Source organism: Triplophysa rosa, linkage group LG11, assembly GCF_024868665.1.
Source record: "Triplophysa rosa linkage group LG11, Trosa_1v2, whole genome shotgun sequence".
In the NCBI taxonomy this organism is placed as follows: domain Eukaryota; kingdom Metazoa; phylum Chordata; class Actinopteri; order Cypriniformes; family Nemacheilidae; genus Triplophysa; species Triplophysa rosa.
Genome location: NC_079900.1, coordinates 16,519,271 through 16,540,643, shown reverse-complemented (window position 1 = coordinate 16,540,643; position 21,373 = coordinate 16,519,271). Strand labels below are relative to the sequence as shown.

The window sequence follows — 21,373 nt, the reverse complement described above, 5'->3', positions numbered from 1 at the left end:
AATGAACACAATTTGAGGGTAAAAAATGCTTCATGTGGCGTTAATACGAAAATAAGTCAAAATTTTAATTTTACATTTCAACTCCTAGTGCTAAAAAGTGCTAAAAATGTATCCTTTTAGTTATGTTCTGGGTTCAATACAGATTGTTAACAGCATCCTTGACACAGGAAAAAATAAAAGCAAACAAAAAGCAGGTTTACAGTAATGCACTTGCCTTAAAGGCGGGGTGTCCAATTTCTCTTAGCCGTTGTTGATGTTCAAATGACCAAAACAAACACACCCCTACCCCCATCTTTCGCTTTTGTCAGCGCTCGGCTCGGCTGATGTCCGTCCTGTGCACCTTACTGCTGATTGGCTACAAGGTTGTGTTGGTACTCGGCCTGACTCAGTTGTCTAAAGCGTAATTCGGAAATCGGTTACCCCGCCTTTAACGCCAAGAATTACACACAAACAAATATTCAAATGCACACCGGTTATACATGAAATTAGTGTGATAAAACCCTTACTGACTCATTATAAAAATGACACATCCAGTTTCTTCAGCTCCTGTTATGACCATGTAAACTGGTCACATGACATATGCTGGGACACCAGAAAGGGAAATAAAAATCGACCTGCAAGAATTACATCACACATAATCCTAATTCACTCCACTGCTACAATGACACTCAAGATTTACTAATCCAATAACACATCTTTGTATTACAGAAAACAAACTGCAGATGAAAAGTTGACTTGTATTGAACCCAGATCTTTCGGTGATGAAACACAGCTGCATTTACATTAGAGCTTTATCAGTTAGTGAACTGAAGCACAGCATCCACAACCACTGAACACAAATCTAAAAATTAAAAAACTCGGATAACATTAATGAAAATCTTGTGCAACAGAGATCATTTTAAAGTTCATATTTAGAAAAGTACATTCTACTGGGTTTTGACAGGTGTATGACAGCTGCAAGAGCCATAGCTCATAACGCTCCTAATAACGGATAAAATAACCCTGTGAGAGTTGAATTGCTTTAATGTTTATCCTTATGTAAAGAATCCTCTACATACACTAATGCTGGGTTGTTTCAACCTAAGGTTGGGTCAAATATGGACAAATTCAAGGTTTTCATATTTGACCCAATCTTTAAACCCAGCCTACTGTGTAAAAAGCATTATTTTATAATGTGCTAGTGTATAGCTTTCCATCTAAAGCAAACTCATAACGCAAAAGATCCATGGGATTATATTTAGAAAGTGATTTCTATCACTGTTGTACATAAGCATGTTGCTACAACATGACAGTAGTACATAACTTACAGTAAAACACAACTTTAAAGCCAAACACTGTCAATAAATGTACTGTAGTCATAAGTGCAGTCTGTGTACTTGAGTTCAGATCAAGTCTCTAAAGGCAGTAAGTGTAGCTCTCATGTGGAATGTTATTAAGATAGTTTCATCATGTTTTATAAGATGTAAACACTGACGTTCTGAACAGTACTTTATGGCAGCAGGTTAAGACTATACCTGTAAAAACAGACTGTCTAGACGGTGCACACCCAAACACATTTGTGTAAAAAAATTAGGTGAACGTTGTTCTATATAAAAATACATTTTAATACAACAGTACTCGAACCCATCTACGATTAATATAGAGGGATACAAAGGCACATCACATTGTCTTGAATCCTGTAGGTGTAAAACACGTCAGGGCTTCTACAGCCGTCACCTGGATATTTTTATTTGGCTGGATCCGGTTGCATACAAGTACCTCCAGATGGCGTAATAGTGTATACCAGCTCCTACTGCTACAAAGATGTGCCAGATGGCATGAGCGAATGGGATGAGGCCATCACTCTTGAAGAAGACAATGCCCAGGCAGTAGAAGACTCCGCCCACTGACAGCTCTAACACGCCCTCCCGGTTAGGCTAAAAAAACACAAACGTACGATTTAAAGGGTGACTATACCACTGATAAATAATGCAAGGGTCATTATATGAAAATAGTCAGGGTTGTATGTCAACCTGTTAGTATTGTACAAGCCCTGTTTTAAAGTAATAGTTCACCCCAAAATTAAAATTCTGTCATCTTTTAGTGTCATTTCAAACCTGTATGACTTTATTTCTTCTGCAGATCACAAAAGAAGATATTTTGAAAAATGTTGTTAACTGGCCCCCGTTCACTTGCATTGGTTTTGTGTCTATACAATAGAAGTGAATGGGGGCCAGTGCTGTTTGGTTACCAACTTTCTTCAAAATATCTTTTGTGTTCTGCGGAAGAAAGAAAGTCATAAAGGTTTGAAATGACAAGAGAGTGAGTAAATGATGACAGAATTGTAATTTTTGGGTGAACTATCACTTTAAGTATTGAACTGCTTCATGAATCAAAATTCAACCAAAAAACGTCATACTAAAAAGTCCCCGTGAACCGGAAGTTGCGATCGTTTTTACTTCCTTATTCGGACGCATTTCCGAGTCAAAAGAATTTCAAAGGAGAAAATAAGTGGGTCTGGCTTGCATTTTTTACTGCGAATTGATTGGATGTATAAAAACAGCTGTTGCATTTTTAAATGAAACTAGCAGCAGACTGACAGTTGAAGGGGAGGAGTTAACGGATGCTCCGCCAAAGCCTTGTAATTGACGTAATTTGAGATGGATCGTCATTTCAGGGCGGAAGAGCATTTTCAGATTTTAAATGAAGATTATGAGGGCACATTCATTTTAAAAATGAACTGACCCACAATGATAAGCTATTTACTATAAAGGCTGCAATATTTAATGAAAAGATAAGAATTGTGTTTTTTTATTTCACTGGGACTTTAAAGTTCAAAATGTAAAAGGACAAGGACTGTTTTTATCACTTTTCTAATGTTTTGTTAGGTTTGTCTTAATTCCCATGTTAATACAATTTGCTATAGTTAACAACTTATATTACCATATATAAACCAATAAAAACACATAGGGGACGGTCACTCATACCATTGACACAAGAACAAGTGCAGGAACAATTCCCATGGCAGTGTAGCACAACAAATCTAATATTTTGTTCCTGAAACACAACACAAGAATTTTCAATATTATGGATAATAAAGTTGCATAATTTAATGCAATTATACTTGGAAAAAGTACAAAAAGTGACACTGATGTCAGCAACATCTACAAAAAAGTGTGTGCCTACTTTTCATGAAAAAAGAAGACATAAGCAGATCCAGCACAAGCCATGATCCACACCAACCAGCGCATGTGCACAGCCCAGGGTCCTAACTCCCTCAGGTTCAGCCTATGCACACAACATGCACATACTCCTCTTTCACACCTCAGTAATACAAATTAATTTCTGTGAAAACTGTATATGCCACTGTAAACATAGTTCACAGACACAAACAACATCATAAACTCACCAAGGTGCATAGGATGCAGCTATGAAGAAATATATCACCATTCTGTCACACATGTGGAAGCGCTGCTCCACCTTTCTGTAACAACAAGACAAAGCTTCTTATATTATTGTATTGTAACACTTTTAACATATTTAACTTTTAATAATCAATTGCTTGTGTTGTGTAATACTCTTTATCTATAATTCTCTTTGAATAAAATTGTCTTCAAATGTAAATGTGTAAACCGCACCCATAACTACAACATTTGTCTTTGTTTAGGTTAATTGAATTGACAGAGTCATAACTACATCCTAGAAAAACTTGATCACACATATGACAGCGAAATCTGAACATGAACCAACAGGCCCATGTGATAATGTCTACAGATTCATGGGAACTGTCTGTGGGAGTGTTTATATGTCCCACATGCCTTAGAGACTGACAGGTTGAGTTCAATCAAATCTGCATTTAAAACTGATTGCATATTATAAGTCTGTACAGTATTTTGGTAATAGCTCGGAGAAAATTGTGACATGCTGATCATTTAGATTATGAATGTGGAGCTGGCCTTTATGTGGGTTGAGTCAACATAGGTGATGACAAGAAATAATCAGACATCTGTATGCCAACAGATGACACATGACTAATCTTTGTTTGCAGTAAATTCAAGGTTTTATTTCAGATGACATTTGTGCTTAAAGGGATAGATCACCCAAAAATGAAAATTCTGTCATCATTTACTCACCCTCATGTCATTTCAAACCTACGTGACTTTTGTCAAACCTACGTGACCTACGTGACTACGTGACTTTTTGCAGAACACAAAAATATGGTAACAGAACAGCAACGGCACCCATTCACTTGCATTGGTTTTGTGTCCATACAAGAGAAGTGAATGGGTGCCAGCACTTTGGGTCGGATGAGCTTCGGGATCTCCAGCTGCCAGCTACCTCGGGGGTTGAGTATCCCATGTCTCCGCCTTCTCCGAGACCCGGACTCCACCTCAACCCTCCGACCCATCGGCTACACCTTGGCTCCTGCCTCCTTTGTCTCCACCATGGCCCGTCATCCCACTAGCTCCACCAGGCTCCACCTTGGTCAGTCGTCGACCATCCGCCGTCTTGGCACTCCAATCCTCCGGCTGCGCCTCGTCACTCCGCCCCTACAGCTCTGTCAGGCTCTTCCTTCCATCCGGCTCCACCTTTGTCCTCAGTCACTCTGGCTCCGCCGTGGTCTGCCGTATCCCTGCCCACACCTCAGTCGCCTGACCCGCAAGTTCCCCCTTGGCCCTCCAGATCCTCGGCGTCACCCTGGCTCTCCGTCTGCTCATCTCCACCCTGGGTTCCTCCTCCACCGGCTTTGTCTCCGTCAGCCGGCCCCCTTGTGTCACCTCTCCCATCTCCACTATGGCTCCTCCCTCCGGCGACTCCACCGTGGGCCTGAGCCCCCTCCCTCTGGCGACTCCACCGTGGGCCTGAGCCCCCACCCTCCCTCCGGCGACTCCACCATGGGCCTGAGCCCCCACCCTCCCTCCGGCGACCTTACCGTGGGCCTGAGCCCCATCCTCCCTCCGGCGACTCCACCATGGGCCTGAGCCCCCACCCTCCCTCCGGCGACTCCACCGTGGGCCTGAGCCCCCACCCTCCCTCCGGCGACTCCATTGTGGGCCTGAGCCCCCACCCTCCCTCCTCAGTTGGACTCTATACTGCGCGAGGACGCACCTCCCCAGGAGGAGGCAAACTGTAATGGTTCTGTCTGTTCATTGTGTTCTGTTTCCTTTAATCTAGTTTCTGTTAATTAGTTCATCAGTTTCACCTGTGTTCCATTAGCTCATTAGTTCCCTTCGTTTGCCATGTGTATTTAAACCCTGTCTTATCCTCAGTTCTTTGTCAGCTATTGTTTATGTTTTCGTGTGGTTCTGTTGCTCGTTTGTACTCCTGTGTTCTTCTGTGGCTTTATTAAAATACCTTTTCGGATTCTACCCCGTTGTCGTGCGCTTGTATACCCGCTACACGTGATACTACTATAGTAGGAAAAATTAAGTGGTATTCAAAGGTTCCCCAGAACTGTTTATTTTCCTAAATTCTTCAAAATATCTCATTTTGTGTTCAATAGAACAAAAAATATACAAAAATTATTTTTCTATTATGGTAGTGGATGATGTCCCAGAACTGAAAATTGCTTACGTTCATCCAAATATCTTCTTTTTTTGTGTTCATCAGAACAAAGATGTACACCGGTTTGAAACCACTTGAGGGTGAGTAAATCATGACAGAATTTTCATTTTGGGGTGAACTATCCCTTTAAGACACTTTGTAATGAGCATGTTTATTTAGTCATTTCTGAATCTTCTCTTTCTGTAGATCTTTAGATACTTCATTTTAATTTATTATTTTATCAATTAAAATATTAAAGTATTTAAGTTGCTGAGTGAAAATTTCAATTAGAAATAATGTATAACAGTAGAATTATTCACCTTTTAAACACAAGATAATTAGGCAGGAATTTAAAAAATGGAGACCGAAATAAAGATATTCAGATAATTTATGAAGATAAAAATACATTCTGTGCATGAATTGCGCAATATCTGTGTGTAACGGTTTATTTAGATTTTAGTTATATAATAATTTGTTGAACATACTCTATTTACTGTAGAATTGTAAATAGTTCAAATCTACATGTGATCATACATATCTGGGTGATTGTTTTTTGGGGGTATCAGTTGACATTTTAAAACAGAATATAGAACAGCAGTTAGATTAAACATTAACTTTATTACCCGTCTCTCAGATGCTGATAGTCAATAAAAGGTTTGCCTTAAATTGAAAAACATGATTGTGATTTTAAATAAAACACAACATACTGTAACAGATTGTGTAACATTGAAAATCACTATAAACACACAGTCGCCTTGTTCATCACCTGAGATGACTTTTCTTCCAGGTTACAGTATGGAACATGGTAGACATGATGAAGAGCCCAGACAGACCTGTACCATACATCCATGCAGAGATGGTCTCCCACTGGTCATCAGACAGGACGTACAGCACTGAGCTTCCCATAATACTGGGAATGATCCAAAACTAAACAGAGGATGACAGTCACTATGTTTCAATATTGTAAAAAAAATGTGTGATCAATAACTCATAGCAACATATATTATTTTACATTTCTTTACCTCATCACAAAAGTGAATCAATTTCAGTTGTTTAGTTTTTCACGTCCGCATTTGATGTCTAATTTTCTTAATTCACTTGCATTTATTGGAAAACCCATGTCAACCCCCCACATCTTATTTACTGTAATTGCATCACAGTGAAGGACATTTAAAAGTGAATGTAGCGTGTAGAACTTTGACAAATTTGTCATCACATGTCTGTAAAAATCTCTTAACATATCCCACATATAGCATCTAAACAGTTGCCGACAAGCTAACAAGCGCCCACAGAACACTTGAACTCCTGTTTTTACAACAATATCTACACATGCTATACCAAAACAGAACAGCATAAAAATAGATGCTGGTCTAAGCTGGATCTGTTCAGCATGGATACCAACATATACTAGAAGATGGAGGGATCAGAGAGGATTTGGTGTGTAGTCTGTGTCTCGTGACGCAGCTCATGAACTGGGCATGCCAGATGTGTGGCTCTGAGAGACGGGGATTAAAGAGTAGGATGTTAAACAAACAACATCACAGCACCAAGGCCATACCAGATAAAATAGCTCACAATGAACAGAAAGAAGGATCAAAAAATGACTCAAGCAAATGACATTGTGCAAAAAGATAATAATAACTGTGATCTAAATTTAGTGACTATCACTTTCTTTAATTTTGTGTTTGTTGATGTTTCATGAGAATCATTACGTCACACAATCTTTGTCATGAGATTCATTAACACTGTTGTTTCTTTGTGACCGGTCTAATCCTTTTGGGTCACAGAAAGCCATGAATACCTTCTTTCTTGAATTTCTCCTAATATAATCCTCAAACCACAGGTTACTGCTCAATATAGACAAACCCGTCCAGTTTCTGTTCTCCAACACACTGTTACACATCTTTTCTTTGAGGTTTCATAACAATACAGGTTTTTTTGGCTGTGGGTGAAACATATTTCACTTACTCCATGGGTGGCACAGTTGGCTGCATGCTCATACTCTGTTGGCTGGTATCTCTTGCTCGACGGGACACGATTGTTCATAAACCTGAATGAAAAACAATAATGTCAACCTATTGCTTCAATTGTTCAATTCAATAAGAGTATTTAACCAACAAGTCACCAGGTATTTTTTATAAAGAACTAAACACCACTTACACAATATCTATATTTTCTCACAAAGAATATTAGAACTTAGATAAGATAAATATGTTAACGTTTCATATTTTCATTTAACGTTCTCAACATAAGCGTATTTAGTTAATGTGACACAATATTTTCTTTTATCTCTAACAAGATATGAAGTTAAACGAGCTTAACAGAAATTCAAATTCAAAAATGTAACCGCCCACTACCTAAGCAAAGGCAACGCTTTTCTAAACAATGGTAACCACAAAACTTAAAAATATAACAAACTCCTCTAATTCTCAAAGATAAATGAACATTAAACCCTAACAAGTATTTATCTTTACTGAAAAACACATAAAACAACACTTAATTAAGAAAATAACTCTCAAAATGCAGTCTTACGCACAGCATGCTGGGAAATATAAATCTTCTGCCTAGTTGTAAAAATGATATGTTAACACAACACAAATCATTTATGTAGTGCCAACATGAATGGATTAAGTTACATAACTGAACATGAAAAAATCATGTTGTGACAAAATTGTACAAAAATGATGTTGATTTAACTTATTTAAATTAATCAAATTGGACAAGCAGCAAAAATCCTTTTTTCAGTGTACTTAATTAAGAAAGTACTGGGTAGTATAAGGTATAACTACATGATATAAGTTTAGGGGTAGGTTCAGGGTTAGTACCTATTACCCAGTTATTATATTTACTGTAATAAGTTCACAGTATGTACACGGGAAACAGGACTGTAAAATAAAGTGCTACCGATATTTCTCTTAAACAAACACATCGATTCGCTTCAGAAGACCTTTGTTAAGACACCAAGCCATGTCGAGCAGTTCTTTGATCGATGGATGCACTTTTTGGAGCTTCAAAAAGTCAACACCCATTCACTCCCCGCTTGGAAGTAAAATGATACGTGGTATTATAATGCATATTATATGCAATATTCTTCAAGAAGAAAACCATATTCAGTTAGGATGCTTTGAGGGTGAGTAAAACATGGGGAAATTTTGATTTGGTAGTAAAGTATCCCTTTAAATCCTTTAAATTCAAGTTCTTGCCATGTGAAAGGTTAATTCAGAAAAAAAAGTGTATTATGACAACGTAATGATCAGGTTAGATAACCCTCTTGTTTGGAGTCACCCCAAGAACAATATCCATTCAGATCACATTTTTGGAATTTTCTTGTATGTCATGGTTGCCTAGCATTTGTACCTAACGTCAAAGCTAATCCTGTTCAGAATTAGGTCTTTTATGCTACTTTGAGCCGCTGATGTATTGAAAGATGATGTCACAGTCTCCATGCCAACCTGAGGCTTAGGATTTTCTTTTTTTCTTTTCCTTGAACACTCTTTATCGGAGTGATTTAATTAATGTGCATGAGGACACAGAGAAATGGGGTAGACTGCTAACCAGAATAAATGAAGCTCATCAGGCCCTGCAAACCATCTTACTTTGTCTCTTGATTATATTTCTTAATTATATTACATTTTGAACTGATGTCTTGTAGACTGCCTTGTTGCAGTCTTATTAAAGAAAATGAGGGCACTTAATGCACTCAAACAAAGGGTACATAAACCAGTTGCTATAAAACATGCTTTCATAACATCCTTTCATTTGACTAAACATAAATACTTCATGTAGCTAAAACAATTTAGTTGAGCTAATAAGAGCCACATATGATAAACTGCCCACACATACTCTAAAGCAAACATAATACAAAAATGAACTTCTGATTTTTTAACTTCCATATTCCGATTATGGAATCTCTCCAAGGTTTATCACCTAATGCACCCCTGCTAGACCATAATAAACTGAGCATTACTTTATGGCACTATTAGTCACATATTTTATGTTTTTATTTTTATAATATGCAAAATGTCTTAATCAAACTATGCAGATGTAAAATGTATATTTTATTGAATATTTCTTTTTATTCCTGCAGTTAAATACATTGATATATATGGTTTAATTTAAGCTGTTTTATTTATGATTACTAGTGCCAGTAAAGCCAACCCTGTAAAAAAAATGAAATTTTACAACAGCTGGGGAGAAATATACAGCCAGAAATATACCGTAAGAATAATTTTTCTGCACATGTTTTTCCTGTTTTTTTATAAATGCGTCTTTTTCTGTAATTTGATGTTTTTTGACCGCATTTCAAAAATATGTGAAAAATCTGTAAAAATTCATAAAATTATACTTACAGTAATAACAGTAAAATTATGTTTTTTTTACAGTGAAGGTTATGGTCTCATAATAATATATTGATCAATTGTACAGCTAAAAGCACTGTAAGTGTGGATTACTGTTTAAATCAGCCAGGCTGAACTGCTACGAGAATATCAATGCCACACTGTAGCGACTCTTCCACAGCCAATCACCAGAGATAGCATACACAGTAATAATCTGAATGTTTCCATAGACACAGCGTCTCTGCAGCAAGATGATACACAGTGTTAGTCTTGAGTTTGAGCCAAAATGTTCTCTCAAAACATGGTTCAGGCAAGATGCCTACTAGTGCATTTTCAGAGGCCTACACAAATGTTTTTTTTCCACACCACATAGCAAGTGCATTGAACAGATTGCTCTTTCATATTGTCATATCAAATAACTGAAAACTCACAGTACAATATCTAAATGTTGGCAATCCAAGTCAAATATTGCATTTCACTTGCATTTCGCTAAATTCTTGCAGAAATAAATAAATGACTGATTTACTGCTGAATACAACACATGCCAAAACATCCTGTTTAAAACCCAAACATGCAGTCAGATGTCTACAATACAAGGCTCTTGTTTCTAATACTATAGAAGAGTAAGGGACACCTGTTGTGTAACAATTCTGAGAAGATTTTGAATGTTAAATGAAAAAGATCAAGTGATGACATGTTTATGACTCAACTGAAAATTATCTTAAGCTAAGCATAGGCGTTATATTAGACAGCAACCTGTCATTTAAAAATCTCGAATGTCACAAAAAGAGCCTTCTTCCACCTTAGAAATGTTGCCAAAATGCAAAATATTTTATGTGTTGCTGACGCAGAGAAGCTTATTCATGCATTTGTGACCTCAAGACTTGACTACTGTAATGCACTGCTTAGTGGTTGTCCTGCAGCATCAATAAACAAACTACAGTTAGTTCAGAATTCAGCTGCCAGAGTTCTAACCAGGTCCAGATAATACGATCACATAACCCCAATGTTATCAACCCTTCACTGGTTACCCATTAAGTATCGTATTGACTTTAAAGTTCTTTTAATTACTTATAAAGCCTTAAACGGTTTAGCCCCTACCTACATAACAGAGCTTCTGTCACACTACAACCCATCACGCTCTCTAAGATCTCAAAACTCCAGACTTTTGATAACACCTAGAATAACTAAATCCACCAAAGGGGGTAGAGCTTTCTCATACGTAGCACCTAAACTCTGGAATAGCCTTCCCGATACTACTCGAGGGTCAGACACACTCTCCCAATTTAAATCTAGATTAAAGACACATCTTTTCAGCCAAGCATTCACTTAATGCAAAATATGCTAAATAAACCACCGGGAGACTGCATTTATTAGATATTATTTACTAGAATAATCTTGATTGTTCTATAAACACCATGCACTGTGCTGTGTTTTACCTTTTTTGTGTTTTTGTTATTTTCTCCTGTAAAGCTGCTTTGGAACGATCCACATTGTGAAAAGCGCTATATACATAAAATTGAATTGAATTATTTATGAGTAAAGAAGTTTCATGTTCTGCACATATAACATCATAAAAACAAACAAAATGCTCACAATGAAACAGAAAAGAGATAAGTAGATAAAATTATGTCATTTGTACGTCATCTAACCTAGTGAACATTTCCTGGGGGCAAAGATCTCAAAAGGCAAATACTGAGCCGGTTAACTGTTTACCTGATGTGAACTGACATTGACTAAATTTGCCATCACACAACACTATGAACACAATTATAATATCTGCACATAAAGGGAAAGTATGATTACAGTGTATATAAATGTACAATAAGTCATGAAGTTGTGTAATTTATAGTCACATTTGAGCGAACCTCATAGAATTACAATTTATGTGTAAAACATAAGAAGGTTTGCTGTTAAGAGGAAAGATATTATTATTATTATTATTATTATTAATAATTTACTTCATTTAAAGGGACTGATACCTTTTAAGTCAAAAGATGGTGCAGCCGCGAAATTAATTAAGAGACCATTTTCAGTTTTTCTGAATTTACTATTTATAGGTAGATGTTTAGGTAAAACTGTTCTTCTTGTTTCATTCTGTGAACTACTAACAATGTTTTTTTTTACCAAATTTCAAATAAAAATATTGTTTCTATTTGCATTTATTTGCTGAAAATGAGACCTGGAGAAACAGGTGAAAATAACAGAAAAGATGCTCTGTATTTTTTCAAACCTCAAATATTGCAAAGAAAACAAGTTCATATTCACGTTTAAGCAATACAACAGTAATACAGTATTTGAAGATAAAAAAATTGAACTTTCCCTAAACACATGGGGAGTACATGTATTTAGGGGAAGTTCAAAAATATTTTTTTTATGTGATAACCTGGATTTTTATCACAGTTTCATGTGTCTTGTCATGCTGTCAGTCTTTCACATTGTTGTTGGATGACTTTATGTCACTCCTGAGCTTTGATTTTGTTGAAATTCAACAGACACTGGACTGGAATGACCACAATACATCTAGAAATTATGAATAAATGACTATTTGGAATGGTCTTCTCAATTTTTTCTGCGAATATGGGTAGTTGACAGACTAATATGCAAATTTACCCTATGGTGTGACGGCAAAGATATTGAAAAAAAAAACTATGAAGAAAAATCTCACTTATATTATAAAATATTAATAATATAAAACAATGTAATATTAACAGTTTGTTTTCAAAATGTTGCTATGTCACACCACAGGACACATGTACCTAAGATTTATTCGTCAACTACCCACATCCAGATGTTTGGATAAAATGTTTAGCCTACTTCCACTCTACTTCCACTCTACTTCCACTTCTACTGTTTTGTGCCTAATAAACATATAACATATGTTAACATATAATACAACGAAACCAAAGTTTTTATACTTTGTAATTCATTTGATTAAAAATAAAATGGAATTAAACATTCCCTTTCCAGGATGCTGTTCTCTGAGGACTAAATATAAAATACTTAATTTTTTGAGGGTAACGAATGTTTGTTGTTTACTTTACTAAATTTATTGTGTAATTTAAGCAATATGACAAACCTTTATGAATAATGCATTAGATGGAATTTACCTGCCGAACTTCGTCCTCCTAAAATCCATACTGTACATATTTGTACATGTTCGCTAGGGATCTTGCTCCGGGAGGACAGACTGAACGTAAACTCCGGATGTATCAGTGTGTCCGAAACTTGTGCAGAAGCTGTAATGCTTCCACACTCACGTGACGCGAAGACTCGCGCTGTCAGTCACTGCACGAGAGCAAAATGCGAGAAGCGCTAGCGAAATAGTAACAGTGGGTTGCTGGATTTATCATAAGCACCGTTTCACGACTTCTCTCTCTCTCTCTCTCTCTCTCTCTCTCTCTCTCTCTCTCCCTCTCTCAGGAATGCTGTGCATGTAACGTTGTGTGTTGAATCCTTTCCCCGCCCCTTTATTTCCTTCAAGTAAACTTCAAAAGCCGTCTCGGCAACAAACAGCAATTTTTCTACATCATTTGACATGTACCGGATATTTGTCTCAGAAATGTTTAAAAACACACAGGACTAAACTTTTTCTGATGCATTTGGGGAATCTTGAGTAAAGTAGTTAAAAAAACTAAACCATCACAATTTCTGGAATCTGACAATGTTTTTGAGGAAATATCGGACAAGGACATTTTTCCTCAATGGTTAACGAACTGGCTTTATGTTCTGTTAAACTGGTCATTGGTCACGTAACACCGAAAGTCCGGTACATTTCAGCTCGTTTCGTTTCTACATTGAAGTGAACGGTTTGTATGAAACTTGTCAAAGCACACGAAGCCCTCTGCTGATTTAATACGTTTACTACATTAAAATATTCGGCTCGTTTGGTGAAAACAAAGCGATCCACCAGTTATATAAGGAGCTCAAGTTAATCTAAATGCTTCCGTGTCCCTCCCACAGCAGAAATGTACAAGCATACGTTATTCATTATCCTCTGATTGGCCTTGCAATGTGAGGATCATAATAGCGTGTACATTGTTTATAATATTACCATACGAACTGTTTTGCAACACTGCCTTTTATACGTAAAATGTATCACATGGGTCTCTTTTTCCATTAAGGGGTGGCGGTAAAGGTTGAAGACCACCCCGGTCTACGTGCTCCTTTCTCGTATAGCTTTCTTCGCATTAAAGCATATGGAACCTATTTACCCATCGTATCGGTCGCCTTTCCCTTTAATTAGCGCGACGCTGATGCGTGCGGCAGTGACTGCGCATGCGTCAGACACAGGCGCAACAGAAGCAGTAGGAGAAAAACAACAACATTCATAGGAACAGGGGTGGAATGTATGGCAGCGCGAAGAGACCCCGTACCACACTGATCTAGCACGTATCTTAGGCTTTTTTAGTTCGACTTGACTTGTAAATGTTGCCGAGCCCATGAACCTGGCCAGTCAGAGCGGAGAGGCCGGCTGCAGCCAGCTGCTCTTCGCCAACTTTAATCAGGATAACACGTAAGAGATCGCCACATGAACAATCACACATCTGCTGCTGGCCTAACAGCCCTTCTGCAGTGCAGACGCAGACGCACAACACAACTGTAGCAGAATGATCCTATTGTGAATAATACATTGTTACATTGTTTTGTAAATGATCGTGTGGGCATTTCAGTTATCGCGTCGACGGGATGTAAATGCGTGCGTGCTAGCCAGCTAACGCATGTGTTTAATGTTTTTTCATTGAGACTGCTTGAATAATGAATTCTCCCTTAATGTAAAGTATTTTTATATGGTACTACGATAGTAGTTTTATATAAAGCAGTTTTTTGCCGTTGTAACGTTAAATCCACCACGATAGACAAGACTAAAGATGGCCATTTAGCGCTAGCGCCCATGCTAATGGGTAAAACATTTAAATACTTGCACAGTGCTTAATGTAAAAGTAACTGTATTCCATGTTTAAACAAAACTTTGATATTTGTCTGGATATCTGTTTTAGTTGATGTCAAGCATGGCAGTTTGGAGTACGTTAAACGAAATGAAGTGTCACGACACTGTCACACCAGAACTTCCCATGGCTTAAAATTAGCCCTCAACTTGTTTAACTGTATTAATGCAAGCAAACTAGATTTTTATGATTAATAGAGACATCGCTTTTTTCTTTATGAATAAAATATCAGCCATATTTTTTTTGTTTAACCATTTAAAGCTCTGTGTTTGTGCCAGTGTCGTTGTTTTGATAAGCAATTGAAGCTGAGACATTTAAACACGTCCGGCATCTTAAGCAACTAAAACTAGCCATTTAAATTCAATCATGACGCATTACATTACACCACTACGATTGCAAAATAGCCCTTTAACACAGTTCATCATGGTGTCAACAATCCTTTTTAGTCATGATCACACAAGCAGACAGATCACGAGTAAGCCAGTTGGTTTTATTTAATACACTAGCTTTTTAATCACTGTACCTTTTTGTCTTCCAGATCCTTAGCTGTCGGTACCAAGTCTGGATACAAGTTTTTTTCCTTGTCATCAGTGGACAATTTGGAACAGATATATGAATGTAGTATGTTATTATTTTCCTATTATTGACAGCCACAATACTTTGTGTAGCCAGGCACATAAACTCCAGAATTGTAGTCAGTAAGTTTGGTGTTGTGCATTAGTTTATGGAAGGAATTGATAATATCTGTCTGCTCTCTCTGGACAGTAGAGATAATCGGGGGTAAAGATACGATTTAAAAGGTTGTGGGAACGTTAGGGGGCCTTAGAGAAATGAGTCATAGTTCTGCTTTTGGATGCTTATCGGTCAAAACAACTTTCCAGCTGTGCTAAAACATTCCAAACAATAGCAGTTAAGATACAAAACACTTGTCACCTAGTTACTGTGTATCTCTGTATAGCACACATAGAGGACATTGGCTCCTATAGTAACACTTATAAACAGTTTTGCTCAGCTAATGTCTTATGTAAAATTGTGCTTTTAATGTGTTAACTATGTAGTGAGCACTAGGGATGCACGATAAATTATCGGCCATATTGGTATCGGCCGATATAATGTTGTCAGTATCGGCCGATAACAAAATGTAGGTTAAGATTTATTATAGCCGATAAATCATAAATCATTTCCTCTGGTTAAACTTCTTCAGCTGCATGCTGCTCACAGTTAAAATACTGTACAGTACAATCTTTCTGTCGTGATCATTCACTTACTGCTATTAGCAAAACATTGTTGATATAGGTACAGTATGTAGATAAAGTATATATGAACAAAAGCATATTGTTTGAATCAGACTGCTGTCTGAATGCGTTCTGTCTTGAGACCTGTTAGACATGTGGCTATTTAGAACATTTTTCTGGGTTGCTCTGGAAGAACATCTATTATTTGTTTATTAAATGAAAAATATACCAGAAAAGTTTGAAGGTTAAAGAATCGTTAGCTAGTGTAAAGTAGGCTTGGTACGTGATTTTCAGGGGGAAAAGGAGAACTAATAGTTACCTTGTTTTCTGCAGTGAATGTTTTCAAATAAAAGCCGCTGTCCACTTTTTGCTTTTTGTTTCAGTCTTAAGAAATTTTATATTAATATCTAGATACTGTATATCGGCCAATATATCGGTTATTGGCTTCCAATGTTAAAGAATTATCAGTTATCGCTATCGGCCAAAATTTACATATCGGTGCATCCCTAGTGAGCACTAATAAGATGATTAGATACTCAAAACTGTACTTTTTAGTCTCTGCTGATTGGGTAACAGACACTATGCTGCTTTCCATTATAAATGTTGACATGGTTGGTGATCTTGTCTTTTTAGTATGTGAAACACGTTTATTGTGCGTTTTTGTTCAGCTGACACAGAGGATGTGTGTATTGTGGAACGACTGTTCTCCAGCAGCCTTGTTGCTATCGTCAGCCTTAAGGCACCTAGAAAACTGAAGGTGTGTCATTTCAAGAAAGGAACGGAGATATGCAACTACAGCTACTCAAACACTATACTGGCTGTGAAACTAAACAGACAGGTGAGTCATTTTGTGTCCATGAGACAGTTATTTCTGTCACATAATTTCTGTATTGTGCTTTTGTTGTGAAGTGTAAAAAATGTATATAAATTTATGCTGAAATCTTACAACATAAAACATGTGTTTTTCCACAGAGATTGATAGTGTGTTTAGAGGAGTCACTGTATATCCATAACATTAGGGATATGAAAGTACTACATACCATTCGAGAGACCCCTCCAAATCCTTCAGGTGGGTCACACAGCTGTCATCCGTGCATCAGCATTTATTGTTTTTTCTAGTTGTTGAATAATTTGCTACAGATTCTTTTTTCCTGATTCTGTTCTTGTTATTTATGTTTTGAGGAACTGAAAGCATGGTTCAGTTACATGGCAGCTTGTTAGTAATGACCACGCTGTTGTTAGTAATATGGAGGGTAATCAGTTGAGCAGTGTAATACAAATGTTCTATTTGTGATTATTAATATGTTAATAAACCTTTTCAGGACTATGTGCCCTGTCAATCAGTAATGACAACTGCTACTTAGCCTATCCAGGAAGTGCAACAATTGGGGAGGTGCAAGTTTTTGACACGGTGAATCTGGTAGGTGCAGTCAAGGCTACATGTTTGCTGTCATTATAGTTTTGGGGATGTGTTAAACTGAAGTGGTTAATGTTTGTGTAATATTGTTCCCAGAGGGCAGCGAATATGATCCCTGCCCATGACAGCCCATTAGCAGCACTGGCGTGTGATGCAAGCGGCACTAAACTGGCCACAGCCTCTGAGAAGGTAAAGCTGTATAACCATTAAAGGGATACTTCACCCAAAAATGAAAATTCTGTCATCATTTACTCACCCTGTAGTTGTTCCAAATCTGTAAAAATGTCTTTGTTCTGATGAACACTGAGAAAGATATTTGGAAGAATGCTTATAACCAAACAGTTCTTGCACCCCAGAAAAATTACTTAATCATTTGTTTTGTTCTGTTGAACACAAAAGAAGACATTTTGAAGAATGTAGGACAGCAGTTCTGGGGCACTTTTGACTACCATTGTGATTTTTCATACTATGGTAGTTAATGGAGGGGGGGCAAAATCTGTCTGGTTATAAGCATTCTTCCAAATATCTTTCTCTGTGTTCATCAGAACAAAGACATTTTTACAGATTTGGAACAACTGGAGGGTGAGTAAATGATGACAGAATTTTTATTTTTGGGTTTTTTATCCCTTTAAGCGTTAAGTTTTTCTATATGTATTCTTAGCTCAATTTGTCGGTTGATTTGAGGTTTTATTTTTGCTATATTGATCAGCACTAATGCATGCGGGTCAATGACGTACAGCAACCCCTTATCATGTGGTACGACCAGTAATATCAATAACAGTATTCAAATAAAATATATCTAATTTTTGTGGCTGAAATATGAATCTCTGATACAGTATGCTTAAGTGAATGGTATTTTAAAACATTTATATCAGCTGTATGTGATTTTCAGGGAAAATATGTTTGTTAATTTTGAATAATTAATTTAAGAAGACAAAATTATAAAACAAAAATATGAGATGATTACTTACCAAAGCTCAAAGAATTGCAAATTTCTTTGTTTCTAAACATTTTTAATACTATAGATTTGTAAAAAAAAAAAAAAGTTGAGCATGTCAAGGAAATGAATTCATTTTAGAATAAATCACGGTCACACCACATGACATTTTTAAGACTATGGCCAATTCATAGATTAAAAACACTAAAATCACATAATATTTCAATCGGATCATTTTTGTGTACATCAAATTCTTAATGTTTGAATAGCTGCAATATATATTATTTATTTGTATTTTAATATTAGCAAAATGTGGAACGTCATTGACCCATATGCAGGTTCATTGTCAAGCACGAATCATGTATTTATTATGGATTAAACACCTCATTTTTGGTCTTGTTTAGGGCACTGTTATCCGTGTGTTCTCCATTCCGGAGGGCCAAAAGCTCTTTGAGTTTAGGAGGGGAGTAAAGAGGTATTTTATAGATGCATTTTATTATGTTCATTGATACAGTATACAGTATAAGCACACATGTATGAATGGACACAATGCACTGTTTTATTTTTAACCGACAGATGTGTCAGCATCTGCTCCCTTGCCTTCAGTATGGAGGGACTCTACCTATCTGCCTCAAGCAACACAGAGACGGTTCATATTTTTAAGCTGGAGACGCAGAGAGAGAAGTCAGTGTAATGACATCCACTGAAATGAGTGGTTTCTTTCATAACTTCTGCTCAACACATGATAAATAATCTCAAACATTCTGTTGCAATATTTGATGGCAAACAACATTCTTGGCATTGCTTACTTTTTCATTCTATTTTCTAAACTTACCATCATCAAACTCCTTTTACCCAACATAGGCCTCAAGAGGAACCCACTACTTGGACGGGATACTTTGGCAAAGTATTGATGGCCTCCACAACGTATCTGCCTGCACATGTGACAGAGATGTTCACTCAAGGAAGGGCATTCGCTACAGTCAGGTTGCCCTTCTCAGGTCACAAGAACATCTGCGCTTTGGCCATGTGAGCAAACTGGATTTTGTTATACTGCTTTATATATTTTTATAGTTGGATTGTAATGTGTTTCTGATTGTATTTTTGCTTACTAGAATCCAAAAGATTCCACGCCTTCTGGTGGCAGCCTCGGATGGTTATCTTTACTTGTACAACCTGGACCCTCAGGAGGGTGGAGAGTGCACACTAATGAAACAGCATAAGTGAGATCTTAATGCCATTTTATCGTAATATTAATCTGTCTTTTATTAAATAATTTGTTGCTTTTGATATGCCAGATATATTGATATGTCATGTCGACTACACACACTCCTGTAGGTTAGATGGAAGCGTGGAACCAGCAAATGAAATTCTCGATCAGACTGCACATGACCGGCCACTTGTGGCACAGACCTACAGTGCTGCTGTTGCCAAAGGTAAAAAGCGAGAAAGTAATTTCATGTTTGTGGATGTAGCTCAAGGCCTCTATTAAATAATTCCATTGGCTTAGGTTACACTGAGGATCAGGGAGCTGTAGGGGGCGCTGGAGTGGAGGATGAAATGAGCGCTCTACACCTGGATGAAGAGAACGAGCAGCCTCCCTTAATCCTGGAAACGGACTGAGCCTCTGTCAGTCACAGAAGATGGAATCGACAGAGTGATGTTGCGGAGGGGGGTTTCCACCTCTGGTGCTGCTATGAACGTGTGTGACCCGATAGAGGAGGGATTAAAAGAGAGATCATTTTAAAGCAAGTCTAGCTGTAGCCTTACTCTGTTGTTGCGTATAGATGTTTTCCTTCCCTCACCCTTGTGGCTTTATAAAATCTGGTGAATTTTTGTTTTGTTTTTAAAATGCCCACAGACGTCTTTAATCAGACCAAAAAAAGGAATCCAAGCTCTCCTAGCTTTGCATGTACATGTGCCAAGAATAGAAACGTTAGAAAACCTTTGCTTCATGTTGATGGTTCCGATGTATCTGCTGGCCATTTCTCCTCTTTAACTTTGACAAACACGTTTGTGTATTTGTGTCTTTTAAAATGTGATTGAAAGCTAACCGGCTTGCGTCGCCTGTCACAACACCACTCAACTGTGAGACGTCCCGTACGAGTCGACGAGTGGTACAAAGATGTGAAATTTGTCCTGTAATATACATGTTGATATGGCAGCCTGGTTACGATTACTGTTTATTATGCCATCGATGGCCTAAAGTGTGTTTATAACAGGCCGCATTAATAGAAGTCTCGCTTTCTCTTTTATATTTGCTGCGTCTATAAGCACACATGCTTTAAAATACTCTCTTTTAATGAATCCCATGCCACCTGGACAATTTGGTTAACCAGTTTGACCCATAGAGATTATAAGCCTGGTTTTGCTTTGATATGCCTCTGGTGTATTTCTACGTTTCATATCATTGACGATTTTATTGTTATTTTTAAGTTCCAACCATTTCTGTAACCTCAGTTGGAGAAAAGGCTCTGCAATGAAGGCAAGTAATGCATTGATTTAGGAAGCAAAAAAGGCAGTCGGTTGTATCCAGAGACATTTTGTTTTAGGCCGAAAAAATCTCTTATTTTCTTTTTACAATTAAAAGCAGATATCTGATGTCAACATGTGAAGGTTTGATGTTGATGGACTTCTTCCTAAGATAAAGCAAAATGTAAAAGGTTACTGAACTCTTTGCCTTGTGACAGTGAAGTGGAAAATCTTGGTGTGCAGGATGGTGTGAGCTTACAATTGGGGTATGTTCAGATGTCCCTGTGGACTGAAGTTTGTTAAACAAACATGACGGAAGCCCAGGTCACATGGTCTGGCAGTTGAACCAGAACAGATCAAATAATATTAATAAACAATAATGTGAAATGTAGGGTTCCTGAGTTCTTGTGAGAAACTAAAGTACTGGAGCTTATGACTGTGATGCTAGCCAGTGTGTGCAAATAAACAACACAGACATTTGGAGATACTGTCTGAATTCTTCA

At 37.3% G+C, this 21,373-nt stretch overlaps 2 protein-coding genes across 7 annotated transcripts; one reads left to right on the top strand and one right to left on the bottom strand.

Moving 5' to 3' along the window:
- Window positions 1–1,707: 1,707 nt before the first annotated feature.
- mmd2a (monocyte to macrophage differentiation-associated 2a) lies at window positions 1,708–13,274 on the bottom strand. Of its 5 annotated transcripts, none has more exons than XM_057345933.1 (7): window positions 12,940–13,274; window positions 7,492–7,573; window positions 6,290–6,450; window positions 3,389–3,463; window positions 3,166–3,267; window positions 2,967–3,036; window positions 1,708–1,916 (listed from the first exon to the last, which is right to left on the bottom strand). In XM_057345933.1, the coding sequence occupies exons 2-7, from the start codon at window positions 7,567–7,569 to the stop codon at window positions 1,713–1,715; spliced, it is 690 nt and encodes a 229-aa protein (XP_057201916.1). In that variant the 5' UTR covers window positions 7,570–7,573; window positions 12,940–13,274; the 3' UTR covers window positions 1,708–1,712. The 5 variants fall into 5 exon arrangements, with proteins under 5 accessions (XP_057201916.1, XP_057201915.1, XP_057201919.1 ...); XM_057345932.1 differs by having other exon boundaries at window positions 12,971–13,274; XM_057345936.1 differs by having other exon boundaries at window positions 6,926–7,573; window positions 12,971–13,012.
- An 860-nt stretch (window positions 13,275–14,134) lies between these two features.
- On the top strand, window positions 14,135–21,353 carry wipi2 (WD repeat domain, phosphoinositide interacting 2). 2 transcript variants are annotated; one of them, XM_057345957.1, is made up of 12 exons: window positions 14,135–14,376; window positions 15,348–15,430; window positions 16,713–16,882; window positions 17,017–17,113; window positions 17,367–17,464; window positions 17,558–17,650; window positions 18,803–18,873; window positions 18,975–19,088; window positions 19,263–19,427; window positions 19,514–19,621; window positions 19,737–19,834; window positions 19,909–21,353. In XM_057345957.1, exons 1-12 carry the CDS (start codon window positions 14,303–14,305, stop codon window positions 20,019–20,021), a joined length of 1,284 nt encoding a protein of 427 aa, XP_057201940.1. In that variant the 5' UTR covers window positions 14,135–14,302; the 3' UTR covers window positions 20,022–21,353. The 2 variants fall into 2 exon arrangements, with proteins under 2 accessions (XP_057201940.1, XP_057201941.1); XM_057345958.1 differs by having other exon boundaries at window positions 14,136–14,376; window positions 18,975–19,082.
- The last annotated feature ends 20 nt before the right edge of the window (window positions 21,354–21,373 follow it).

Bases quoted from the DNA above. Each gene is read 5' to 3' on its own strand.
- wipi2 (XM_057345957.1), top strand. From the start codon at position 14,303: ATGAACCTGGCCAGTCAGAGCGGAGAGGCCGGCTGCAGCCAGCTGCTC. The intron at 17,465-17,557 runs GTAGGTGCAGTC...TATTGTTCCCAG, and splicing joins TTTTTGACACGGTGAATCTG to AGGGCAGCGAATATGATCCC. The intron at 19,835-19,908 runs GTAAAAAGCGAG...CCATTGGCTTAG, and splicing joins CAGTGCTGCTGTTGCCAAAG to GTTACACTGAGGATCAGGGA.
- mmd2a (XM_057345932.1), bottom strand. From the start codon at position 13,008: ATGTACAGTATGGATTTTAGGAGGACGAAGTTCGGCAG. The intron at 6,451-7,491 runs GTAAGTGAAATA...TCCTCTGTTTAG, and splicing joins CCAACTGTGCCACCCATGGA to TTTTGGATCATTCCCAGTAT. The intron at 3,268-3,388 runs GTGAGTTTATGA...TTGTGTGCATAG, and splicing joins GCTGCATCCTATGCACCTTG to GCTGAACCTGAGGGAGTTAG.